Raw genomic sequence first — 24972 nt, 5'->3', positions numbered from 1 at the left:
GTAAAACAACCTCTGGGGGTGGAATCCGAGCCTCAGAGGAGTTTCCGAGCAGAAAGGGAGTATTTCAGAGGGAGACGTGGCACACGTCCCACACAAAGTTCAGGGCATGGTGGTGGCCAAAAGCATCATGCAGACTCCTCTGTGGTGCCCCCTGCCTGGACCGCGACCCTCACCCTGAAGCCCCCTCTACAGCTAGCTCCCTGCCCTTCCACCCACCCCACCTTCACCCCACCCTCACCCCACCCTCACCCCACCACACCTCCGTTACCCGGCCGGGATTCGCTCCCCACGCTGTGCTCTGCTTTCACGCAAAGATGCCCAACCTGGCCGGGTTCCAGTTAAGCTCCGCCACCGACCTCTGACCAATGACTGCGCAGGAAAGCCTCAGGGGCGGAGCCAATGAGCGCGAAGAGTGCCTCGGACCCCCTTGCCACGTCCACAAGGCCGAGCTCCAGCCGCGAAGGCGTGGTGGGCGATAAGGCTGCTGTTGAACTACAACTCCCAGCAGACACATGGGCAGACTGCTCGACCACCTCCAGAGTCTCTGGCCCCAGAGGATTAAGGGAAATGTATTTTTATTTTTTAAACCTCTTTCCATTCCTCAGATTTGAGAAAAGAGGAGGTCGTGTTTGGTGGCTCATACCAACACTTGGAAGGCAGAAACACGCAGATCTCTATGAGTTTGCGGCCAGCCAGAACTAGGTTGAGAGACTTAAAAAGAGGGGGAGGGGACCTGGAGAGATGGCTCAGGAGTTAAGAGCACTGACTGCTCTTCCAGAGGTCTTGAGTTCAATTCCCAGCAACCACACGGTGGCTCACAACCATCTGTAATGGGATCTGATGCCCTCTTCTAATGTGTCTGAAAACAACGACAGTGTACTTGCATACATGAAATAAATAAATCTTTTTTTTTAATGCGGGGGCGGGGACGGGAGGGGCACTGGAGAGATGGCGCAGTGCTTAAGAACACCATCTGCTCTTCCAGGGGTCCTGAGTTCAATTCCCAGCAACCACATGGTGGCTCACAATCATCTGTAATAGGATCCAATGCCCTCTTCTGGTGTGTCTGAAGACATTGACAGTGTATATAAAATAAGTAAATCTTTAAAAAAAAAAGAAGAAAAGAAAAGAAAAAGAAAGAAAGAAAGAAAGAAAGAAAGAAAGAAAGAAAGAAAGGAAGGAAGGAAGGAAGGAAGGAAGGAAGGAAGGAAGAAAGAAAGAAAGAAAGAAAGAAAGAAAGAAAGAAAGAAAGAAAGAAAGAAAAGAAAGAGGAGAAATGCCTGGCACACTGTAGGTATCACATACATTTTGACTAAAAACACACAACTCGGTCTATAACATGGCCAGGCTGTACCACAGCAATGAGGAGGCGTCTGTATGATCTTTCCCAGGCTCGTTCCATTTATTCTCGCTACCCGAAGCGTGAGAATAACGATGCATACACAGATTTGGGCCCAAATTTATGTGGAAATGGAAAATAGCCACGCACATTAAGAGGGGAAAGGGAAGCAGGCCACAAGGAGGATCCACGGGAAGACATCCGGCCCCGGCCCCCTCAGGAGGCCCAGAGACAGTCCAGGAGGTCACACGGCCCCAAAGGCTGCAGTGGGTAGGGGCCAGAGTTGGCATCAGGAAGTGGCTGGGAAGGCATTTGCACCTTGAGGTTCAGCCTCGGGGGGCAAGTTCCCACCAGGCAACAGGTCGCCAGCGTCATCGCCACTGAGAGAAAGCCATGGGGCTGAGAGAGAGGAGCAGAGGTCAGAGGTCAGCATAAGCATCTAAGGTCTCACCCACCCAACACCTGTGAGGGTCCCGCTATGGTATCTGTTCCCATCTCGTTTCCCAGGGCTGTCGGGACTGTCTCTGTCTCTCTTATCTCCCTCCCTCCCCTCTTTCTCTCTGGGCCGCTACTTCCCGCCACACCACGCCTCTCCCCAGTCCTGCACTGACCTGGTAGCCCGCTTCTCATCCTGCTCCACAGAAGCACACCGCCCGCGATGGCCACCACCACCAGCAATAAACCAAGAACGATCCCGACCACAGGCACAGATGATCTGGATGATGACTCTGCAGCCAGAAAGTATCATGAAGAGAGGGGAGAAAGGAGCTGATGACTCCTGGGAGACCCCCAGAAGCATGTCTGAGGGTGGAGACTCCCGGAAGCATGTCTGAGGGTGGAGACCCCCAGAAGCATGTCTGAGGGTGGAGACCCCCGGAAGCATGTCTGATGGTGGAGGCCTCCAGAAGTATGTCTGAGGGTAGAGACCCCCAGAAGCATGTCTGAGGGTGGAGGCCTCCGGAAGCATGTCTGAGGGTGGGGGTATGCAGAGAAAAGGCCCTGGGCCTCATGTGTTTCCACAATGAATATAAGAACTGGGCACAGTGGTAACACACTTTTTTTATTTTATTTTTTTATTTTTTATTTTTTGTTTTTCGAGACAGGGTTTCTCTGTGTAGCCCTGGCAGTCCTGGAACTCACTCCATAGACCAGGCTGGCCTCGAACTCAGAAATCCTCCTGCCTCTGCCTCCCAAGTGCTGGGATTAAAGGCATGCACCACCACTGCCCGGCTGGTAACACACTTCTTAATCCTAGCACTTGGGAGGCAGAGGCACACAAATCTCTGGGTTAGAGGCCAGACTCATCTACATTGTGAGTTCCAGGGCAGCCAGAGCTATACAGAGAAACCCTGTCTGAAAAACAGAAACAAAAAGAAAGAAGAAAGAGAAAACAAAACAAAACAAAGCAAAACACCCATCACTGTGCTGGACAGGTGGTTCAGCTGTGAAGAACACTTATTGTTCCTCCGGAGGATCAGTCTGGTTCCCGGCGCTCATACCTAAGGCCAGGAGACATGAGCCTGGCCCTCGATAAATCTAGGCTGGCGAGAAGTCTCAAAGAGTAAAGGTATTTCCCTTTGCCATAGAGCCCGATGACCTGAGTTTGATCCCCAAGGCTGACACCCACAAGTTGTCCTCTGTCTCGACGGGTATCCCACAGCACAGACTCACCTCTGCTTTCCCCTCGCACAAAGAATGTAGGAAAAAAAATATATATGCATACACTTAGATATAAATCTGAAGAAGGAGGAGGAGGAGGAAGAGGAGAGGGAAGAAGAGGAAGGAAAAGAAGAGAAAGAGAAGGAAGAGGAAGGAGGAGGGAAGATGGAGGAGGAGAAAGAAGAGGAGGAGGAGGAAGAGGAGGAGGAATAGAAGGAGGAGAAAGAAGAATAGGAGAAGCTGGGCGTGGTGGCGCACGCCTGTAATCCCAGCACTTGGGAGGCAGAGGCAGGAGGATTTTTGAGTTCCAGGCCAGCCTGGTCTACAGAGTGAATTCCAGGACAGCCAGGACTACACAGAGAAACCCTGTCTCAAAAAAACCAAAAAAAAAAAAAAAAAAAAAAAAAAGAATAGGAGAAAGAGGGGGAGGGGAAGGGGAAGGAGGAGGGGGAGGAGGGGGAGGAGGAGGGGGAGGAGGAGGAGAGCTGTATTGAGAGAGAACAGAGCCACACTATGACGGAGCTCATGAGAACCCAAGCAAGGAAGAAGGAGCAGTCACAGGGCAGTGAGCGGAAGTTGGTGCTTCACCAAAGCCATGGCAAGAACTGTCAGGGGCAAAAGTGAATGGTCAAACACCATGAAGCCCAGTAGCAGCAAGACTCATCATGGCCGGACTCGGGTGGAGGGGGCAGGGACTGGCCACAGGGCTAATGCGAATCAGAAGCCAGCCTCACCTAGGTCCACAGTGAGAGGATGTGCCAGCCCCACATGCTCCACTTGACATTGGTAATGGTGTTCATCTCCACGTTTGACCTCCAGCAATGACCACGCGTGGAAAGAACCATCGCCATTGGGACCAGTGCTGCAATTTCCAGAGCCTGAGGCCAGCCCGTTGCGCAGGAATCGAAACTTGAGCTCCGGCGGGAAGAAGGAGAAAGCGGCGCAGGTCAGCACGGAGGAGCCGGGGCTGCCAGGACGGGCCTTCAGGCGCATAGATGGCGGCTCTGTGGGGACACGGGATGGGACAGGCCAGTGGTTAGGGTAGGCTATGACCTCGTCCACCCACCCCACCCCCACCAAGCTTGTCATAGACAGACCCCACTTCCCTGTATCAGCACTGTGCTGACCCAGAGGGCTTCCCAGAGCCACAGACACCCCACCCTGCTGACCCCACTACCACACCCCCTTATCTTGGTGTCTGTGGCACATGTGTGGGTCAAGGCCAGAGGTCAATAGCAGGCACCTTCCTCTTTTGCTCTTCCCATTTTTCCCCTTTATTTTTCACTCTGTGTGTCTGGGTGATTTTTGGCATGTGTCGTCTGTGCACCACATGCATGCAGTGTCCATGGAGGCCAGAGGAGGACATCAGAGCCCCTGGAGCTGGAGCTCCCACCATCTCTGAGAGCCACCATATGGGAGTGAGAAATCAAACCCAGGCCCTCTGCAAGAACAGCAAGTGCTGCTGACCACTGAACCGTCTCTCCTAACCTCCATTTTTTTCCCTCCCTTTGGTTTTTCGAGACAGGGTCTCTCTGTGTAGCCCTGGCTGTCCTGGAGCTCACTCTGTAGACCAGGCTGGCCTCAAACTCAGAAATCTGCCTGCCTCTGCCTCCCAAGTGCTGGAATTAAAGACGTGAACTACCACCGCCCGGCGTCCACTTATTTTTTAAGACGGAGTCTCTCACTGAACCTGGGGTCCTCCCTTTCAGTCACACTAGCGACTGGTGAGGCTCTGTGGTCCCGTCTCTGCCTGACCCATCCCTGCAGCTGCAGACATGCAGCAGGACACCCAGTCTTTGCAAGTGGACTGGCAACCAGAACCCAGGTTCTGCACAGCAAACCCCATCTCCCAGGCACAGGTATGTGTTTGTTTCACAACTGAATTTCACTCTTAGCCCAGACCAGCTTTGACCTTATTATATAGACACAGATGACGTTGAATTCCTCATCTTCCTTCCTCCACTTGCTAAGAGCTGAGAGACAGCAGGTATGTGCCGCCAGACTGGTTTATACAGTGCCAGGGATGGAACCCATGGAAGCAAGCTTTCTACCAACCAAACCCCAACTCTGTGTACATGTTTCCAAACAGAGACTTACTGCATATCTCTCTAGTGCCATGACCTGTTCTTCGCCCTGGGGACACATTAGTGTATATAGAGCAAAGAGACATGAGTGTCCTAGCTGGGGGTGCCGGTGCACGCCCACACAACTGATCCCAGCCCCCAAGGAGCTAAGGCCAGAAAATCATGAGTTCCAAATGAGTTGGATGCTGTTGCAAAAACTGAGACCTGTGGGTGTGTAGGACATCTTGAATCCCAGCATTCAGGGAGTAGAGGTAGGTGGATCTCTGTGGATAACAGGGCAACCTGGTCCTAGCCAAGGCTACATAGTGACATAGTGAGATCAAGAAAAGAAAGAAAGAAAGAAAGAAAGAAAGAAAGAAAGAAAGAAAGAAAGAAAGAAAGAAAGAAAGAAAGAAAGGAAGGAAGGAGGGAAGGAGGGAGGGAGGGAGGGAGGGAGGGAGGGAGGGAGGGAGGAAAGAGAGAGAAAGAAAAAGAAAGAAAAAGGAGAGAAAGAAAGAGAGAGAGAAAGAAAGAAAGAGAGAAAGAAAGGAAGGAAGGAAGAAAGAAAGAAAGAAAGAAAGAAAGAAAGAAAGAAAGAAAGAAAGAAAGAAAGAGAGAGAGAGAGAGAGAAAAGAAGAAAGAAAGACACAAACAAATACATTGTGGCTGGGCTGGGGCTGGGACTCAGTTTCCTGTGTGATGTCCACACTGACCCTTACTGTGCATGCTGGTGTACACCTGTGATCTCAGCACTCCAGACTGGAGGTCAGAGGATCAGGAGTTCAAGGTTAACTTTGGTGAAAAGGGGAGTTTGGGTCCAGCCTGGGCTACACAAGACCCTGAATCAACAGCAATAAACCCTTAAACAAAATGAAGTTCGTGGGGATCTGAGACCCCAGTGAGGCTATGCAGGCAGGGGCGTTCCCTCTGTTCAGGGTGGATCTCACAATCTTGGTTCTGCTCTGGTCCTCAGCAGAAAATAAGCTGACGGTTTCTTAGGAAGAGGAAGCTAAGCAGTTCCCTGAAGAGGGGCCTCACTGGCATCTAGGAAGACTGAGGCACCGGCTCCCAGCCGCGGAGGACCGGACCTCAGTCAGCACTTCTGTGTCCTGCCTTGTGCCTGTTATTGTTTTCCAGCGAGGATGACTTCCTGTGGGTAGTGCCGAGGGACACCCACAGTTCTCCTGTTCTCTAGTTCTGACCCTGGGGGTTCTGAGAGTCAGCTCAACCTTGGCTTGGCTTCTGCTTAACAGGAAAAAAAAAAAAAAAAAAAGGAAGCACCTTAGCCCCAGAAACGGTCAGGGCAGAGGAGTTACAGGGCTACCAGTTAAGCCACAAAGTGAGTTGAAAGCTAGCCTGGAAAACTTAGAGAGACCCCCATCTCAAAATAAAAAGTTTAATGACGGCCAGTGAAGACCCTGAGAGACAGTTTAGCAGTTAGAGCAATTTCTGCTCTTTCTACAGAACTGAGTTCAATTCCCAGTACCAACACTGGGTGATACTTTACCACCCACAACTCCAGCTGCGGACCAGACGACCTGATGCCTTCTGACATCTGTGGTCACATGCACATGTGTACACACACATCCAAATAGATTAGTAATAAAATAAAGAGAGTCAGAAAAGGTTTTTAAAAATATAAGTGGGCTGGAGACATAGTAGCTCAGTGGGTAAAACCACACACTGGCAAGCCGGCTGACCTGAATTCTAACCCTAGAACCCACATGACAGAAGGAGAGATCCAGCTTACTAAGTTCTCTGACCTGTCTACACACACACACACACACATATGTAAATAAATAAGTGCATCCTTAAAAATATTTTTAAGTAAAATGAGGGCCAGGGGTGTGCTCAGTGTGAGAGCATAGAATCCCCCAGTGAGGGGCTGGGGGCGTGGCTCAGTGGTAGAACCCTTGCCTAGAATGCCCCAGTGAGGGGCTGGGGCGTGGCTCAGTGGTAGAGCCCCTGCCTAGAATCCCCCAGTGAGGGGCTGGGGCGTGGCTCAGTGGTAGAGCACCTGCCTAGAATCCCCCAGTGAGGGGCTGGGGGTGTGGCTCAGTGGCGGAGCCCCTGCCTTGTAAGTATGGAAGGAAGGAAATAGTAACACAACCTTACACCTGGTAACAGAAGGCTACTATGAAAAACACCACCACCTATAGACAGAATGTATCAACTGTAGTCAGTACCTATGGAACCTGGAACCCCCATCAAGGCTAGTACAGACCAGCAGCTACTGCATGCATTTCTCTTTCTTTTTTTCTTAGCCCTGGCTGGCTTCAAACAGAGATCTTCCTGTCTCTGCCGCCGGGAGTGCTAGCATTAAAGACATGTACCCCACACCAGCCACTGTGGTCTTCCTGAATAAATGAGCCCAGAGCTAGAGAGATGATTCGGCAGGTAAAATTAGTAAAGTAGCGAGTGGCTGCTCTTCCAGAGGACTCGGGTTCAATTGCACCACATGGTGCACACATGGACATAGATATTCTGCATTATTCCATCCATCGAAACAGCCAAACTACAGAAACAATGGAAACCCCTCAGCAGCTAGACGAAGACAGTATATAGGCTTCCAGGATGGAGCACTGTACAGCCACAATTCCTCGAGCTGTGTGGGGTGGGGGTGGGGGTGGGGAATGGCTCAGCAGGGAAAAGTGTTTATTGTACAAGCATGAGGACCCAAGTTCAAATCCTTAGCACTTATATAAAAACCTAAGCATATCTTCGTGACTATAACCCTGGCACTGAGGGTCGGGGCAGAGGAAAGAGGACCATCGGGCCTGGCTGGTTGCCCTTGTAGCTCCAGGTTCAGTGAGAGAATCTGGGTCAAGGAAATAAGGTGGAGAAAGATGAAGGAGCCACCTTCTCTGGCCTCTGTGCACGTGGATGGGTGCATATCCCATACACATGTGTATACCACATACAACACACACACACACATACACACACACACACCAGCACCACCACCACCACCACCACTACTCACACACACTATATCATAAGTAAGTAAACATAAGTTTTAATAATGTTTTCAAACCTAAAACATGGCCAGGCAGTGGTGATGCAGGCCTTTCATCTGCAGAGCTTGGGAGACAGAGGTGGACGGATCTTTTCAAGGCCAGCCTGGTTTACAGTTCCAAACACACCTACTACACAGAGAAACCCTGTCTCGAAAAAAACAAAAACCAAAAACCAACCTAACAGGTTGCTCAGTGCTGAACCCTTGCCTGGCAGGAGAAGGCATCCGAGCGCGATCCCAAACAGAGCCAGCTAAGAGAGAGAGCAGAGTAAAGGGCACCCGGGGGTGGGTTGGGCCTGCAGGGGTGGCTCAGGGACTAAGAGCTCGCCACTGGTCCAGAGGACTCCAATTCAGTCCCAGCACCCACACCGGGCCTGTTATCACTACCTCTAACTCCAGCTCCAGGGGGTGTAACGGCCGCTTCTGACACTCATGTGCACTCACAGATAGACAAGTACACGTATAAAAAGTAAAATGCAAGTGTTCCATTTTTATCGTGTGCATGCATGTGTGTGCGCACGTCGGCACAGGTGGCCATGGGGGCTGGTGGTGGCTTCAGATGCACCGGCCCTGGAGTTAGGAGTGGCCGGGAGCCGCCTGACTCGGAGCTCAGCTCATGTGTTTTGCAAGATTCCTGTGTTCTCTCAGCTGCTGAGCTGAGGCCAGCCTTAAGATTTGTTTTTCAGAAGAAGATGTCTAAATACAACACCGAGGCTGTGCCCTGGCCTCCACACACACACAAGCACACGCACAACTTCAATCCAGACAGGATGAAGCTTGGGTGGAGGAATGACACACTTTCTTTCCATCCAGTTTGTCAGAAAGGAATGTGAAGCTGTATAACTCTTCCAAATACCCAGAGAGACCTAGGCCATCCTGGCTTGGGAATGACCCCAAGCAAGACATACTAACAAAAACACAGTCCTCAACAGAGAACTGGGGCTGGAGAGATGGCTTAGCAGTTTAGAGCACTGGCTGCTCTTTTAGAGGTCCTGAGTTCAAGTCCCAGCGTGACCAAATGGCATCTTACAAGCACCTAAAATGGGATCTGATGCCCTCTTCTGGTATGTAGGCATACATGCAAAGAGAAGACTTATATTCAAAAATAAATAAAACTTTAAAAAACAAACAAGATTTGAAGATACCTTTAGAAGAATGAAAGAAAAATGGTCAAGGAAAGTGTGTGTAAAACACTTATTTGATGAAGATCTGGGTCCACAATATATAAAGAACTCTTAGAAGTTAACAAGAAGGAAAAGACATGGTGCCAGGCAGTGGTTACACATGCCTTTAATCCCAGCACTCAGGAGGCAGAGGCAGGGGGATTTCTGAGTTTGAGGTCAGCCTGATCTACAGAGTGAGTTCCAGAACAGCCAGGGCTATACAGAAAAACCCTGCGACGAAAAAGTGTCTACACTGTGAGACCCTGTCTAACTATAACAACAAACAAAAAGAAAAAGCAGCTGGACACAGCAGCACGCTCCTTTGGTCCCAGCACTCAAGAGATCTCTCTGAATTCAAAGCCAGCCTGGACTACTTACTGAGACCCCATCTCACAAACAAGAACTATTAGCTGGGTGTGGCAGCACGCTTCTATCAAGTCAGCACTTGGAATGGGACAGGAGGATCAGGAATTCAAGACCACCGTCAGCTGCACAATGAGCTCCTGGTTATCCTGGGCTACATGATACCTTGTCTGAAAGAAGACCCACTGGGGTGTGTGAGAGGGGCTGAGGAGGATGCTGGGGAGGCTTTGAGCAGGGCTGTGGAGATCTAGGGGAGGGACAGGAGGTGGGCTCACCCTTCCATTCCAAGTTATGACTGCCCCTCTCCAGGTGGCCCAGCAGCCGCTCGGGACAAGAAGTTAGCAGGAACTCGCTCTCTTTCCTGGCCGCCTCTGGCTGCTTCATCCACAGGTTACCAACGATATCTGTCTCCGGCCACTCCCCACTCCAATTGCTGGTTCTCGGGTTGAACTCCATGAACTCCTCGCCGTTGAGGGCAAACAGAGCCGTGGGCAATGAAGAATTGTCAGGGGCCAGTTCGCAGCCCAGCAGGCCCTGCAGTGTGAAGGTTCCTAGATGCCAAACACGCAGGCAAGCAGACTCAGGAGCAAGGGCCAGCCTTGGACCTCGGGCTTCAGACCCCAACCTTCCCCCACATTCCTAGGGTTCAGACCTAATCCTCCCCCTTCACACCTAGGGCCCCTTTCTCCCTCCTTGACCCGGGAGTCCAGACCCATTCTCCTTCCTTAAGCCCAGGCAGCTGAGGCCCAGCCCTCTCTCTAACCATTTATTTGCTTCTCCAGGGCCCTGAGGGCCTCCAAGAAGAGCTGCTCTTTGCTTCTCAGATCCATGGTCTCCTTCTCCCAATACCAAGACACCTGGTTTTCCCCACATCCAGGCCCCACAGGGGTCAGCCTCCTGCCGCAGGCTGTTGTAGGTCAGATACTGCTGAGGACCCAGCCAGCCCGTGGCCCAGAACGAGGGAAGCCCCTCCGATGGGTTTGACACGGCTGTGAGATGATACATCAGTGGGGGACGGGTCTCTGCAGACGAAAGAGGAGAATCAGCGGGTCTGCACTGCATCCCGCCCCACAGAGGTGCAGAGGGAAAACCAGTCCTGTGATCCTACAGAGAGAAGGGGACGGACACCCAGAAAGGAAGCGAGACAGACAGATGGACAGACACAGAGATGATCCTGAGATTGTCAAGTGTGTTTGACTCAAATGCTCAGAGAAGTTTACCCACAGTGAGATTTCCAGGAAGTCTAGGACGTAACAAAAAAAGTCTTTTTATTGTCCGTCTTCCACTCTTTGGCTCTTCTTCCTGACCCACTCCAGGTCCTGGTGGCCTCTTACCTGCGCCCCAGGTCTGAGGCAGGAGGACCAACAAGAGGCTGAGGACCCAGGGCTGGAGCATCCCCATTCTGACAGGGCGACCCGGAGTGGAAGGGACACGTGACTCCTCTGGACCCCGCCTTGTTGATTCTTCACAAGGTCCCAGTGGACGCCTTGTAGACCACAGCGCTGAGTGGTGTGGTGGGATGGAGACCCGGTCCAAGACGACAGGAATGCTCCTGTGTGAACTTTCACCTTCTCATTTGATCCACTTTAGTTAATTAATTACAGAACTAGACAGACCAAAATTTGTCTCAGACTCCTGTTATTTCCTTTTCTCCTCCCTCAGACCCGAGGCTCCAGGCCTTCTCCGCCTCCCTCATGCCCGGGGCCTCAGATTTCAGCCTCAGGAGCCCTCAAACCCAAGCCAGGAGTCCAGTTCCAAGAATTCCCCCCTCGGATCCAGGAGTCCACTTTCAAGATCCTCCCTCAGACCCCACAATCGAGGCCCAGGCTTCCTCCCTCAGGCTCGGTGCCCAGGGACCTGCTCTCCTTTCTCAGCCCCCAGCCTCCTCTTCGCCCTCAGGAGTCTAGGTCACAGTGCTCCTCCCTCAGAGCTCCCAGGAGCTCCGGGCCCCAACCCTCTTCCCTCCTGCAGGGCTGGCCCCTCAAACCTAGGGATTCAGGCCTCGGCCTCCTCCTCTGACACCCAGCCTGGGCCCCTGTTCCTCACAGACAGACGCCCGCTTCCCTCTCTGCCTGCAGCCCGATGGATCCTCTGCTTGGAGCCTGTGGTTCTTTTCTCACATCCTGTCCGTACACAGTTAAGACTGGGGAACTCTGAGGGCATCCAACTCCACCCACTAGCGCCTAAACACACCCCTGGGCCTCTGTCCAGCCTCTCTTGAAGCTCCTGCTGTATCTGGTTGGAAGCCTCTCAGGGCAATCATCATTCGGCCTGCCTCCCCAAAGCAGCTTCTATGTTTACTCATTCTGGGCATTTTCAGAGTACACTCGCAGCCCTGGAAAGGCCTGCATGCTGAATGTGGATTTAAGACACCCCGGGACTCGTGGGCTGTGGGTGTGGCTCAGCCATGGTGCGGCTGCCTAACGCCAGGCTTGGCTGCAGCCGGCTCCCAGTTGTAAGCCTGTTCTGATTTCTTCCAAGTGCTAGCACTTGAGTGAGGTGGCCCTTACCCTGCCTACACACTCTGTGACTAGAGCCCTAGCCTCAGGCCCCATCTCCCACCCTGCTGCCCACCCCAAGATCTTGCCAGGAAAAACACACAGACATACAGAGAGAGACGGACACTGACAGATGGGCAGGTTGACAGCAGAGGGGGCGGGTGGCAGCACATGCCTGTAATTCCAGCGCTAAGGATGGAGGTGGGGACACAGGGGTCCGTGGCCGGCCTAGGCGGCCCGCAGAGGCTACAAACAGCAGAGAGGGAGATTGACACAGCCGTGAGTGGCTGGCTGGTGGGTCAGGAGATAGATCAACATGGACGAAGCAGGCATGGTGAGTGGTGCCTGGAAGTCATACCCTTGAAAGACAAAAGCAAGAGTCTGGAAAGTTTGGAGCTGAAGAGACAACTCAGCAGTTAAGAGCACCTGCGGCTCTTACAGAAGATCTAATGTCAGTTCCCAGCACCCGAGTAGAGGCTCACAGCAGCCCATAACTCCAGTCCCCGGGATATGACAATTTCTCATCTCCCTGAACACCAGACAGGAATGTGGGGACACGTGTATACACCCAGGCATGAATGCAATAAATAAATCTATAAATCCTTTTTAAGGGACAATAGAAAGTCAAACCACTCCTGCCTGCTCTGCCCTCCCTCCGGGCTGTAGCACGTGTGCGTGCACGTGTGTGCATGTGTAATAATGGTGGTGGCAGTGGTTGTGGTGGCAGCAGAGGGGCAGGTCGATGTGTCAAGACAGTAACTCACAAAGCCCAGGCTGACTGTGAACTCCTGATCCCCCAGCCTCCAGCTCTCAAGTGCTGGGATTGCAGGCCTCCTATGGACTGGGGAGCCGGCTCAGTCAGTCAGTGTTTGCCTTCCTAGTGTGAGGAGGGCTTAAGTCCCAATCTTCTGATGCTAGCCTCCTCTGTAAAAAGCTGCTTCTGTGGCTAGAGAGATGGCTCTGTGATCAAAAGCACAGGCTGTGCTGCTGGTGGCGCACGCCTTTAATCTCAGGACTCAGGAGCCAGAGGCAGGCGGATTTCTGAGTTCGAGGCCAGCCTGGTCTACAGAGTGAGTTCCAGGACAGCCAGGGCTATACAGAGAAGCTCTGTCTCAAAACAAAACAAAACAAAACAACAACAAGAAAAAAAAAAAGACTACCCTGATCTACACAGTGTGGGCCAGGTGTCAGTGGCAACAACATAAACCATTTAAGGCCTGGGGCTTCGGTTTATTTAATGAAGCAAATCTACTTGTCTAGCCTGCAGAAGAACATGGAATTCAAGGACATCCTCAATTATATAGTAAGTTTGAAGCCAGGCTGGGCTACAAAGGAAGGAAGGGAGGGAGGGAGGGAGGGAGGGAGGGAGGGAGGAAGGAAGGAAGGAAGGAAGGAAGGAAGGAAGGAAGGAAGGAAGGAAGCTAAGGAAGGAAGGATGGATTGGCAGGGAAGTGTTCATGGGAAACCTGACACACCAGGGTCTAAAGTCTGCCGACTGCTTGGATTCAAGCCACGGTGAAATTAGCAGCCTTTGCTATGGGTGTGATAATGTTGACAACACCCTTCTATGGAGACAGGCTTCAAATAAGAACACTTACACAGCTATCAGCTACGCTGAATGGCCACCACCAATACCCGACCTTCTTTCTCTTCCGATTATGGAAATCCCAAACTTCCGGAAAGTCTTACAAATCAGCCCAGAACCTTTGTCCACAGTGAGGAGCTGGCTTTCTTCCCTTGTGCAATCCCACAGTCTCCAGTTTTACCCCCTCAGCTGCCGTTGTCCCCAGAGCCCTCCAGGAAGCACTCCGATTTCACTTAACTAAGAGTGGGGAAAAGACCGTCTCTCCAAAGACACGCTGCACTGAACAGAGGCCTCCCAAAGCCCGTGCGGTTACAGTTAAGACACTAAAGGGAGACTTCCCCTTGAGAAGCTCAGGCCCACGCCTGGCACTCCGCGTAGTGCCCCTTCTTCTATGAATGTCCCTGTGCATGCATGTGTGTTTGAACTCTTCCAGGGCTGTGGAGACGGCTCAGCAGGTAAAAGCACCTGCTGCACAAGCCTGATGATCTGAGTTCGATCCCTGGAACCCACACAAAGATGGATGGAGGGAGGAAGAGGGAGAGGGAAGGGAGGGGAGGGGAGGGGACACAGAGTTGTCCTCTGATCTCCACGTGTGCTGCGTCCCCCTTACCACATGCATATGTGTACACAGATGTGCCATGATGCATCTAAAAATTTGGGCCAGCAAGCTGGCTCATTGGGTCAAGGAGCTTGCTGCCAAGCCTGGTGACCTGAGTGTGATCCTCCGGACCCACACGGTCAGAGAGGACTGAATCCTGGAAGTTGCCCTCCGACCTCTGCGTGTGAACTGTGGTGCACGTACATACACAAAGTTAACTGTAATTTTTTAAAAAAGGAAATGGACATGAGATCCAGTCTCGAGCAACATTTTTAGGGCTGGAGAGATGGCTCAGCGGGTAAGAGCACTGCCTGCCTTCCCAGCAGACGAGTAAGGAAGAGAGGGGTCCGATGCAGTCTTCTAGTGTGTGTCTGAAGACCGCGGCAGTGCACTCCTATATGTAAAATATAAATCTTAAAAACTAAAAATAAGAAAGTTCTAAAAGTTTAGAGCACTCCCACAGGCCACCTACGTCCCTGCCGCTGTCCCCTCCTCTGTGGCCTCACCTCGGTGCGTCTAACCACCAGTGCCGGGACCGCCGCCGCCTTCTGCTCTCTCAACCCTGCCCCTGGCATGGCATGTCGGTGACCTGTATGGGGACTGGGGACTTCTCTCATCTCTTGGTCACTATTTCCTAGGGTGCCTGAGGTCAGTCCGGCGTCCGCCCGCTCTGGAAGGGGGAACCTACACCCTAGAGCGAGTGACTTAGCTTAGCTGAGCTACCCTCGGCCACTGTAACCTCCGGTACGAGCTGGTTGAGGAGCTCCTTTCAACTTGTAAAGAGCCTTATGTCATGTTTGCAAGGGATAGCCTCGACTAAGGGACATTTTGTTGATGGCCCACAGTGTCCTGCAAGGCCAAGGGGACACTCTTCTTCCAGTTCACCCTGGTGTGGTTGATTGACAGCTCCACCAGGAAAAAAATCCATATTGTCTTTCCTCTAGCTTTTTTTTTTTTCTTTTCTTTTCATGTTTTGAGACAGCACCTCACATAGCCCAGGCTTACCTTAAACGTCTACCTCCCGAGTGCTGGGATTATGGGGATGTACTGGTTGGCTTCCTGTTGCTGGGACAAGCAGCACAATTAAAAGCAACCTGCGGAGGAAAGGGTTAATTTCATCTTTCACATCCCTTCTGACTGGAAGTCAGGGCGGGAACTCCAGGAACTCCAGCAAGGACTTGGAGGCAAAAACAGATGCAGAGGCCTCGGAGGAGGACTTCTCGCAGGCTTCCTCTCCCCTCTCCGTGCCTTGCTTTATCTGCTGTGTCACAGGGCTCAGGACCACCTACCCAGGAGTGGCATGGCTCCGTGGGCTGGGTCCTCCTCCACCAATCAGAAACCCAAAAATGCCCTCCCCCACCCCCCACCCCCACCCCGCACGGCTCACGAGCAGATTGTCTCAGTTCCACTTTTCTGTATGTGTACGTGTCAAGTTGACAGGAACCAACACCACAAACCACCTTGCCCAATTTACCTACAGACTGAACTGGATCCCCAGATCTCCTATCTCTTCCTTGGCCCAGCATTTCCTATCAGCCTCCAGAGCTCACGGACACCGCCATGGTTGTGGGGCCTGCTCTCCCCAGATGGCTCCCCAGCTCTCTCTCCAGCCTCCCATGGCCTGTTTGTGGCCAGTTTAGTTTAGTTTACCAGTCTCCCTTGGAGATCACTGTAGCCTAAGTCCTTCTCCACGAGGCCTCATTCTCAGGGGACGCCAGTCAAGTGAGCCTGGGTCTCAGCCTCTGGTGTCAGGGAAAATCCACAGCCGTCTCAGGAATAGCGTTTCAGCGGCAGATGCATCTTCAGTTGGACCTAATGAATCTCATGTCTGATCAATTTTTGTATGATCAAAAATTGGGGCCTGAGAAGATAGTTTATCCATTAAAGCATCAGCCTTGTAGGGAAAGCTCCCAGAGTTCGGTTCCCAGCACCCAAAGTCCATGTCTTCAGCTGGAGAATAAAAGGGACTGGCTGTCACAACAGTGCTCCCCGGAAACCCAGGCCTCAGGAGGCAGAAGCCGTCAAGATCTCTGTCAGGTCAAAGCCAGGAGTCTGTGAGTTCAAAGCCAGCCTAGCTATCAAGGGCTACAAGTGAGAAAGGGAGACCCTGTCAGAAAAATAAGGAAAAGAAAGAAAGAAAGAAAGAAAGAAAGAAAGAAAGAAAGAAAGAAAGAAAGAAAGAAAGAAAGAAAGAGGAAAGGAAGTTGGGGAATCTGAGAGAATGGTTCAATGGATAAAGTATTTGGTGAGCATCTGAGTTTATAAAGATCCCTCACACACACATAAAAATCCAGGGGCAAGACAGAACGGCGGTGCACGCCTTTCAGCCAGCACTGGGTAGCAGAGGCAGGCAGATCTTTATGAGTTTGAGGCTAGCCTAGTGATAGCCAGGGCTTCATAGAGAAACTGCTGTCTCAAAAAACAGACAAACAAAAGCCATGCGCAGTGACACACATCTGTCACCCCAGCACAGGTGGGAGGGGCCAGGAAGATACCTGGAGCTTGCTGGCCAGGAGTCTCTGGGTTCAGCGAGGGGCGCTGTGACAGAAAATAAAACAAGGAAGGCTCAGCGGATGAGAGAGAGCACCGACCGCTCTCCCAGAGGTCCTGAGTTCGAGTCCCAGCAACCACACCATGGCTCACAACCAGCTGTGAAGACAGCTACAGTGTATTCACATAAAATAAACAAATAAAGAAATCTTAAGCCAGGCGGTGGTGGCAGAGGCCTGCAATCCCAGCACTCTGGGAGACAGAGGCAGGCGGATTTCTGAGTTCTAGGCCTGGTCTACAGAGTAAGTTCCAGGACAGCCAGGGCTACACAGAGAAACCCTGTCTCGAAAACCCAAATCCAAAAAAAACCAAAAAATACACACACACCCTCCACACACCCTTCACACATATACAGACGCACCCTACACACACACACACACACACACACACACACACACCCTTCATTCATATCCTCTGAACACATCCTAAGCATACACATTACTTATTTTTCAGTGTGTGTATGTATATGCATGTGTGTATGTGCTTGTGTGTTCATGTGTGTGTGTGTTTGTGTGTGTGTGTGTGTGCACACGTGTGCACATATGCGAGAGTGTGTGAGCATGGACTCCAGGAGCTGTAAGGTAGCAAGATGTTTGCTCACCGAGCCGTTTCATTGTCCTCTATAAGCTCACTTATTAGCTTATTAAACCATTATTTGCAGTTGTTACTGTGTGTGTTTATGAAACATGTGCATAAGCACACACACCATGGCAAATGTGTGGAGATCCGAGCACAGCCTCGAGTTCTTGCCTTCCTGTGTGTGAGTTCCAGGGGCGAGACTCACTTTACTGTGCTTGCTCAGAAGATCTTTACCCCTTGAGCCATCTTGCTGGACCCATTGTTTTTTAACCTTTTTTTATCTATCTATCTAGATATCTATTCTAGATATCTATTGAGTTTTTTAATAAAGATTTATTTATTTATTATATGTGAGTACACTGTAGCTGTCTTCAGACACACCAGAAGAGGGCATCAGGTCTCATTACGGATGGTTGTGAGCCACCATGTGGTTGCTGGGATTTGAACTCAGGACCTTCAGAAGAGCAATCAGTGCTCTTACCCGCTGAGCCATCTCTCTCCAGCCCCTATCTATCTGTTTTGAGACAAGGTATCACTATGTAGCCCTGGATAGCTTGGAACTCTCTTCACCGGCCAGGCTAGCCTAAAAATCTCAGTGATTGGCCTGATTCTGCCTCTATTGTACAGGAATTACAGACAAGCCCCTTCCTCCTTCATAGAACATCTTCCCCCTACACAAGGTGGCCAGGGTATCTTTGGGCATGTGTTCCCTTCTTTGTGACTGACCTGTTCTAAATACACACCAGCTTGTCACCTCTGGTCTATAGTCTGCTGTGCAGCCGGCACCACGAGACACAGTTTTCTGGTTCAGTCTCTGTCTCTCTCCCTCTCCTCCCTGTTTTTATTATATTTGACTACAGAGGCGGGCATACGGGCCACAAAGCAAGTGTAGAGGCAAGAAAACTGCTTATGGGAGTCAGTCCTCCTCTCCAGGGGTCAGTCCTCCTCTCCAGGGGTCAGTCCTCCTCTCCAGGGGTCGGTCCTCCTCTCCAGGGGTCGGTCCTCCTCTCCAGGGGTCAGATCTGTACCCTGATTTCAGCTATTTTGTGGTTCTTCTTTCTTCCACCCTTCACCATTTTTCTTCCACACTTCCCACCCCTAACACTGGATAGAAGGAAAAAAAGCAGAGGGGAAAGAAAAGAGGTCCCTGGAGAAAGCCAGGGGCGCGCGCAAGTGACATCACCATCGGGCTGCTTCCTGCTGATTAGGGGCATCAGGCTCCTTGGGGCAAGTTTGATCTTCACAAGTTTCTTGTTGTTGTTGCTACTTTGTGCATGGCTACTTAAGAAACCTCAACCAACTGTAACCAACAGCAACCAAAACCAACCAGCAACCAACAACCCACTTCTCTTGGTGCCCTCACATTTATATACCCTCTAAAACAAAACAAAACAAAACAAAACCCCAGAATTCAAAATGTCACACAATTGCAAAAACTATCAGCTGCTGACAAAATCTCGCCCCTGCTAGAGCAAGAGGCAAATTGTGGTCAGCTGTGGAGAGTCTTATGCAGCCTCATATCCCACACCTGGGGTTAAAATGAAAACAAAGTTAAAATATTTCTATGTTCTTTTTAAGACAAATTCCAGGATTTTCACTACAGGGATCATCAACAGATCAGCAGGCTTAGCCTCAAGCATTTTTAGCCTCTGAGCCTTCTTGCCAACCCCTCCTCCTCATCACCTTTAAGAACAGCTTGTTGGGGCTGGGGAGATGGCTCAGCGGTTAAGAGCACCCAACTGTTCTTCCAGAGGTCCTGAGTTCAATTCCCAGCAACCACATGGTGGCTCACAACCATCTGTAATGGAATCTGATGCCCTCTTCTGATGTGTCTAAAGAGAGCAATGGTGTACTCATATAAATAAATAAATAAATCTTTAAAAAAAAAAAAAAAAAAAAAAGAACAGCTTGTTGGCTGGTAGGTGGTGGCGCACACCTTTAATTCCAGCACTTGGGAGGCAGAGGCAGGCAGATTTCTGAGTTCAAGGCCAGCCTGGTCTACAGAGTTCCCGGACAGCCAGGGCTACACAGAGAAACCTTATCCCGAAAAAACAAAACAAAACAAAACCAGCTTGTTGGGGCAGGAGAAACTGCTCAGCAGTTAAGAGCACTGGCTACTCTTCCAGAGGACCAGGGTTCAATTCCTAGCATCTACTTGAGGGCTCACAACCGCCTGGAACAGGGCTCTGACGCCTTCACACAGACGTGCATGCAACGTCACCAACACACACTGTATGTAGAGCAGGATAGCCGTGAACTCAGAGATCAGCCTGCTTCTGCCTACTGACTGCTGGGATTCAAAGTGTGTGCCACCCCCACCTAGGTAAATAAATACATTGGAATTAGCCCAGGCTAGTCTTGAACTCAATAAGTATCTCAGAATGACTTTAAACCACTGATCTTTCTGCCTCTGTCTCTGCTGGGATCCAGTGTGCTCCACCAGGCCTGGCTGGCATGGTACTTGGGGCTGAACCCAGTGCTCCCTGTAGACCAGGGCCCTGCCCCAGCCTGCCTCTTTCCTTTGCCCCTCAGGGAACACACAACTTTTGCATCCAAAACTGCACTGACAGGGTCAATACAGAAACCTCCCTGGCCTCTGTGAGTCCTCTCTCTTCTTGCTGAGCTGGGCTGCCCAACCAACACGAGCCATTATCTTATCAGATCTTTCTGGAATGCTATACTCTAACTCTCCAGTGCTTGTGAGGTTGAAAGGTATGCACAGGAAACTTAAAAAACACAGGGGCAACCAAGTGTGCCCAAGCTATGCAGGGGACACGGGCCCGGAGTCACAGAGTGCGTGCATAGGCAGTGCCCAGAGTCAACCGTCCTTTGAAAAGTTGGTAAACCTATGTGTTACACAGCTTTTTCTCACAAAAATTGAAGGGTTTTTTGTTTGTTTATTTGTTTTTTGAGACAGGGTTTCTCTGTGTAGCCCTGGCTATCTTGAAACTCACTCTGTAGACCAGGCTGGCCTCAAACTCAGAAATCCACCTGCCTCTGCCTCCCAGGTGCAGGGATTAAGGGTGTGCACCATCACCACCAGGCTAGCTGTTTCTTTTTATTTATTTATTTTTTGTTTTGGTTTAGTTTTTTGGGTTTGTGTGTGTGTGTGTGTGGCTTTTTTGTTTTTTTCAAGACAAGGTTTCTCTGTATAGCCCTGGCTGTCCTGGAACTCACTCTGTAGACCAGGCTGGCCTCGAACTCAGAAATCTACCTGCCTCTGCCTCCCAGAGTGCTGGGATTACAGGCGTGCGCCACCACCGCCCGGCTAGAAACCCTGTCTTGAAAAAAAAAAAAAAAAAACAACTACAAAGAATGTTTCTAGCCAGGCAGTGGTGACACAGGCCTTTAATCCCAGCATTCCGGAGGCAGGCAGGTCTCTGAGTTCAAGACCAACCAGCCTGTTTTGCAGATTGAGTTCCAAGACAGCCAGGGCTACACAGAGGAAAAAACCAAGGATAATGATAATAGCGTTTGTTTCTTTTGTATCTGCGTGTGTCACAGCGCATGCGTGGAGGTCAGAGCTTCCAGGAGTTGGTTCTCCCTTCCTCTATGTGGGTCTTGAACTCATGTCGCCTGGCTTGGCAACAAGCACCTTTACTCGCTGAGCTCTTTTGTCAGCCCTTGCTGCTGTTTTGAGGTAGAGTGCTGTGTAGCCCAGGCCCTGATTCTTCTGCCTCCTCTTCCTCCCCGGGCTGGGATTGCAGGCAAGCGCCTGCCATGCTCAGCCTGTCTCCTGATACATTTGTGAGCTCACCCCTCCTTCCACCTTTATGTGGAAACCTAATTTCACATCGCGGGGCTCCTGCTGGCCTTCTTGTACTTTAAAAGTCTCTCTTTTTCCTTTCAGTTGGACCACTCTGCCTATCGTGTGATTAGCTATAATTAGCACAGATGTTGATCACCACTAACTCGGGCATCTTTTTTTCTTTTGGTTTTCTGAGACAAGGTTTCTCTGTGTGGCCCTAACAGTCCTGGAACTCACTCTGTTGACCGGGCTGGCCTTGAACTCAGGGTTTCGCCTGACTCTGCGTCTGAGTGCTCGGATTGAAGCCGCCATGCCCAGTTTATTTTAGGCTCTTGGTGGACAAATTCCTTTAATTTCTGGTGGAGGGGACCTCATTCCTGGAGGGGGCACAGTTGTAGGTGGTTTGGAGTAGGGGGAAGGCCAGTTAGTGGTTTGTGGGTAGCTTCATGCTGGGTGGAGGAGCCCTAATTCCTGGAGGTATGTGCTCTGACTATGGGTGGCGACGGGTTCCCCATCCTGGTGGGCACTGGGTGATTTCCCGACATGCTGGCAGGCAGGGCAGCAACCACAGCAGCTGGGGTAGTGACTCTTCCTATTTTTTTTTTTTTTTTTTTTGACACAGGGTTTCTGTGTATAGCTCTGGCTGTCCTGGAACTAGCTCTGTAGACCAGGCTGGCCTCAAACTCAGATCTGTCTGCTTCTTTCTGCCTCCCTAGTCCTGGGATTAAAAGTGTGTACCACTACCGCTGGGCTTGATTTTTGAGGCAGGGTCTCATTGTGTTGTATTACTGACTGGCCTGGAACTTACTACGTAAGTCAGGCTGGCAACTGGGAGACAAGGAAGCTAGCCTGGTCTACATACCTCCAGGCCAGCCAACACTAAAATTCATTATTTCCTCTTCATGACTGGGGAGTCTGGCTGGGCAGACTTTTAATCCCAGCACTTGGGAGGCAGAGGCAGGTGGATTTCTGAGTTCAAGGCCAGCCTGGTCTACAGAGTGAGTTCCAGGACAGCCAGGGCTACACAGAGAAACCCTGCCTCAAAAAAACTAAAAAAAAACAACAACAAAAAAAAAAAACAAAAAACACTGGGGAGCCTGTCCACTGGGTGTTCGATAGAATTTAGAGACCTGAGTGAGTCAGTACAGAGAGACAAGGAGCCAGCCAGCGCTTTGTCCCTTGCCCTCTGAAGTCATCCAGAACTCAGGAGCAGTGGGTCCCCTTGAAAGGGCCCCACAGCTCTGATAAGTCGCCTGTCGACTAGACCAGGGACAGAAGTTAAACTCTCACCACTGTCCACGTTACACGTCCCTTGATTCTATGGAAGCTACACACTCAGCAAGACCCTGAGCTACCCCAGCAGGTGACATGCTGGCAAAGGGAAACTTCAGGAAGACAAGGGTTTCTCCTAACTCCCATAGGAGTCCTCAAGCAGTCACAATTGATCTTCACAGTTAAAATGATCTGTTGGCAAGCACTAGGACCTGAGTGTGATAAATGAGTGGGGCACGGTGGCCTTTAATCGTAGCACTCGAGAGGCAGAGGCAGGTGGAGTTTTTCCAGAGGGAGTTCGAGGTCAGACAGGGCCACACAGAGAAACCATGGCTTGAAAAACCAAATAAATAAGTAAATAAATACATGCATACATGCACACATATATACATACATTCGGCATTACTATCGAGTATGCAGCCCCATTTGGCCTCTCAAGTCCTTTCCAGTACACAGTTCCTCCATACAGACCTCTATTCTGAAACCCAGACACCTTATCTCTGTGGGTCGTATCAAATCCCTGAGGCCTAGGATAATGACAGCCTCGGTCCTGAGCTCTGTTATTCTGGAATGACTTTCACATTAACTGGGGAGACTGGGTTTATCTAAAACCCTCCTCTAGGATAAAATGCCAGTAGACGATGTCTAGACCTGATCTTACACAATCTTGCCAATTCCTCTGCTGCAGTCAGGGCGCAAGCAAACCCTGCCCCTGTGGGTCCATCTGAGCCCAGCTAACCTGTCCCACTCCCAGAAGGTCAGAGGACAACTTCCTCTGAGAGCCTGGTGGGCAGAACTGCCTTGTCTTCTAATCACATGTGGGCAAACTCACCCACAAATCCTTCCAGACTCTAATGAGTCTCCAAGGTTCTCTCTCACCTCAAGTTGTTTCCTTTGTTTTGTTCTGAGACAGGGTCTCTCACTGAGTCTGCAGCCCCAAGGTCAGCTTGACTGGCTCGCCAGAAAGCTTCTGGAATATGCTTGGATCTTTGAGACCCTACAGCCCAACTCCCAGTGTGGAAGGTCCGATCTGCACAGGCCCCAGCAGCCCTTTTCAAAGATACCAACAGCCGCCCTACTGAATGAACATGGCCTGTGAGGCCTTCCTAGCTCACATCCAGACATGGCGTGGTGGTGGGTGGGAGCAGGACCTAAGGAGTAAGTTTACATCAAAGTCGGTATTGGTGGCCACATGGGCTGCTCCCCACCCCCCACCCAACCCCCTACCCCACCCCCACCCCCCAGAGTCTTGCTGTGGAACCTTTCTCACTCTCAGAAAGGTGCAAAAAAGATCCCATGTCAGCCACTTGGGCTCTGTCTCTCTTCTTAGATCCTTTCCCTGCTGTTGCCTGCCTGCCTGTCTGTCTGTCTGTCTGTGTGTGTGTGTGGCATTAACAATTACCAATAATCTCTTTATTCCTAGCCGGGTGGTGGTGGTGCATGCCTTTAATTCCAGCTCTAGGGAGGCAGAGGCAGGTGGATTTCTGAGTTCAAAGCCAGCCTGGTCTACAGAGTGAGTTCCAGGACAGCCAGGGCTACACAGAGAAACCCTGCCTTGAAAAGTCAAAATAAATAAATAAATAAATAAACCCAAAACTCTTTATTTCTAGGTAATCTGCCTTAGCGTCCCTCTTGACGTGTCTTTGGAACCTTGGCTGGGATGAGATGTGGGGGCCACTATGCCAGGCTTCTACACAGGTGCTGGGGATCTGAAATGCTCATGTTTGCACAGCATCGCTACCAACTGAGCCGTGTCCCCAGCTACTGTCTGCAGATTCTAGATACCCGACACGGACAGCGACAACCCTAATAGAGACTCTGATTTTTTTTCCTTAAGGTTTTCTCTTTATTTTTATTTTGTGTGTATGGATGGTTTGTCTGCATGTATATCTGTGTACGTTGTACATGCCTGTTGCAGATGGCGGGTGGATGCTGGATCCCTGGAACTGTAGTTAAGGATGGTTGTGAGCTTCTGTGTGGCTGCAGGGAGATGAATCTGGGATCCTCTGGAAAAGCAGCCAGTGCTCTAAACTCCTGAGCCATCTCCCCAGACCCCTGTTCCATTCTGTTTATGTGTACGTATGTGTGTTATTGTGTGTGTATGTGTGTGTGTGTGAGAGAGAGAGAGAGAAGAGGAGAGTGCTCAAGTACACAGGAATCCATGGCTCCTGCAGGAGTCAGAGGCCTAGCTCTTTGGGATTGTTTCTCTTCTTCTGCCAACAGGTTCTTGGGGATCAAGGGAAGGCCGTGAGGCTTGCGTGGTAAGCACTTTTACCTGCTGAGCCTCTCCCTGGCCCAACGCGGCCACTCTGTATTAAGTATACTCAGACAATCAGAAGTTTGACCCTGTGACCCATGCTTGCAGATAGCCAGTCCCAAGAAGAAACAAGCCACACTGTCAGACTTATTCCTCAGCAAAGTGAGACGTCCACGTTGGCGTGCCTTGAGTCGTACAGGTATCCTACCTGATAAGACATAAGTAACAACCGGGCCACTGTGATGGGGAAATGCCACTCCAGAAGCAGCCCCAGGCCACGGT

General features: G+C 50.8%; 1 protein-coding gene across 1 annotated transcript; it reads right to left on the bottom strand.

Moving 5' to 3' along the window:
- Positions 1–1378: 1378 nt before the first annotated feature.
- Positions 1379–15519, bottom strand: Fcgrt (Fc gamma receptor and transporter). The gene is given in 8 exon segments (XM_052163555.1): positions 1379–1738; positions 1951–2067; positions 3733–4002; positions 9879–10154; positions 10367–10469; positions 10471–10625; positions 10938–11209; positions 15290–15519. Coding segments are annotated over 7 exon segments (1098 nt in total). The 5' UTR covers positions 11005–11209; positions 15290–15519; the 3' UTR covers positions 1379–1628.
- Positions 15520–24972: the final 9453 nt, after the last annotated feature.

This window comes from Apodemus sylvaticus, chromosome 1 (genome assembly GCF_947179515.1).
Source record: "Apodemus sylvaticus chromosome 1, mApoSyl1.1, whole genome shotgun sequence".
In the NCBI taxonomy this organism is placed as follows: Eukaryota; Metazoa; Chordata; class Mammalia; order Rodentia; family Muridae; genus Apodemus; species Apodemus sylvaticus.
The sequence above is the reverse complement of the archived record's forward strand: the minus strand, read 5'-3'. Positions and strand labels throughout refer to the sequence as shown.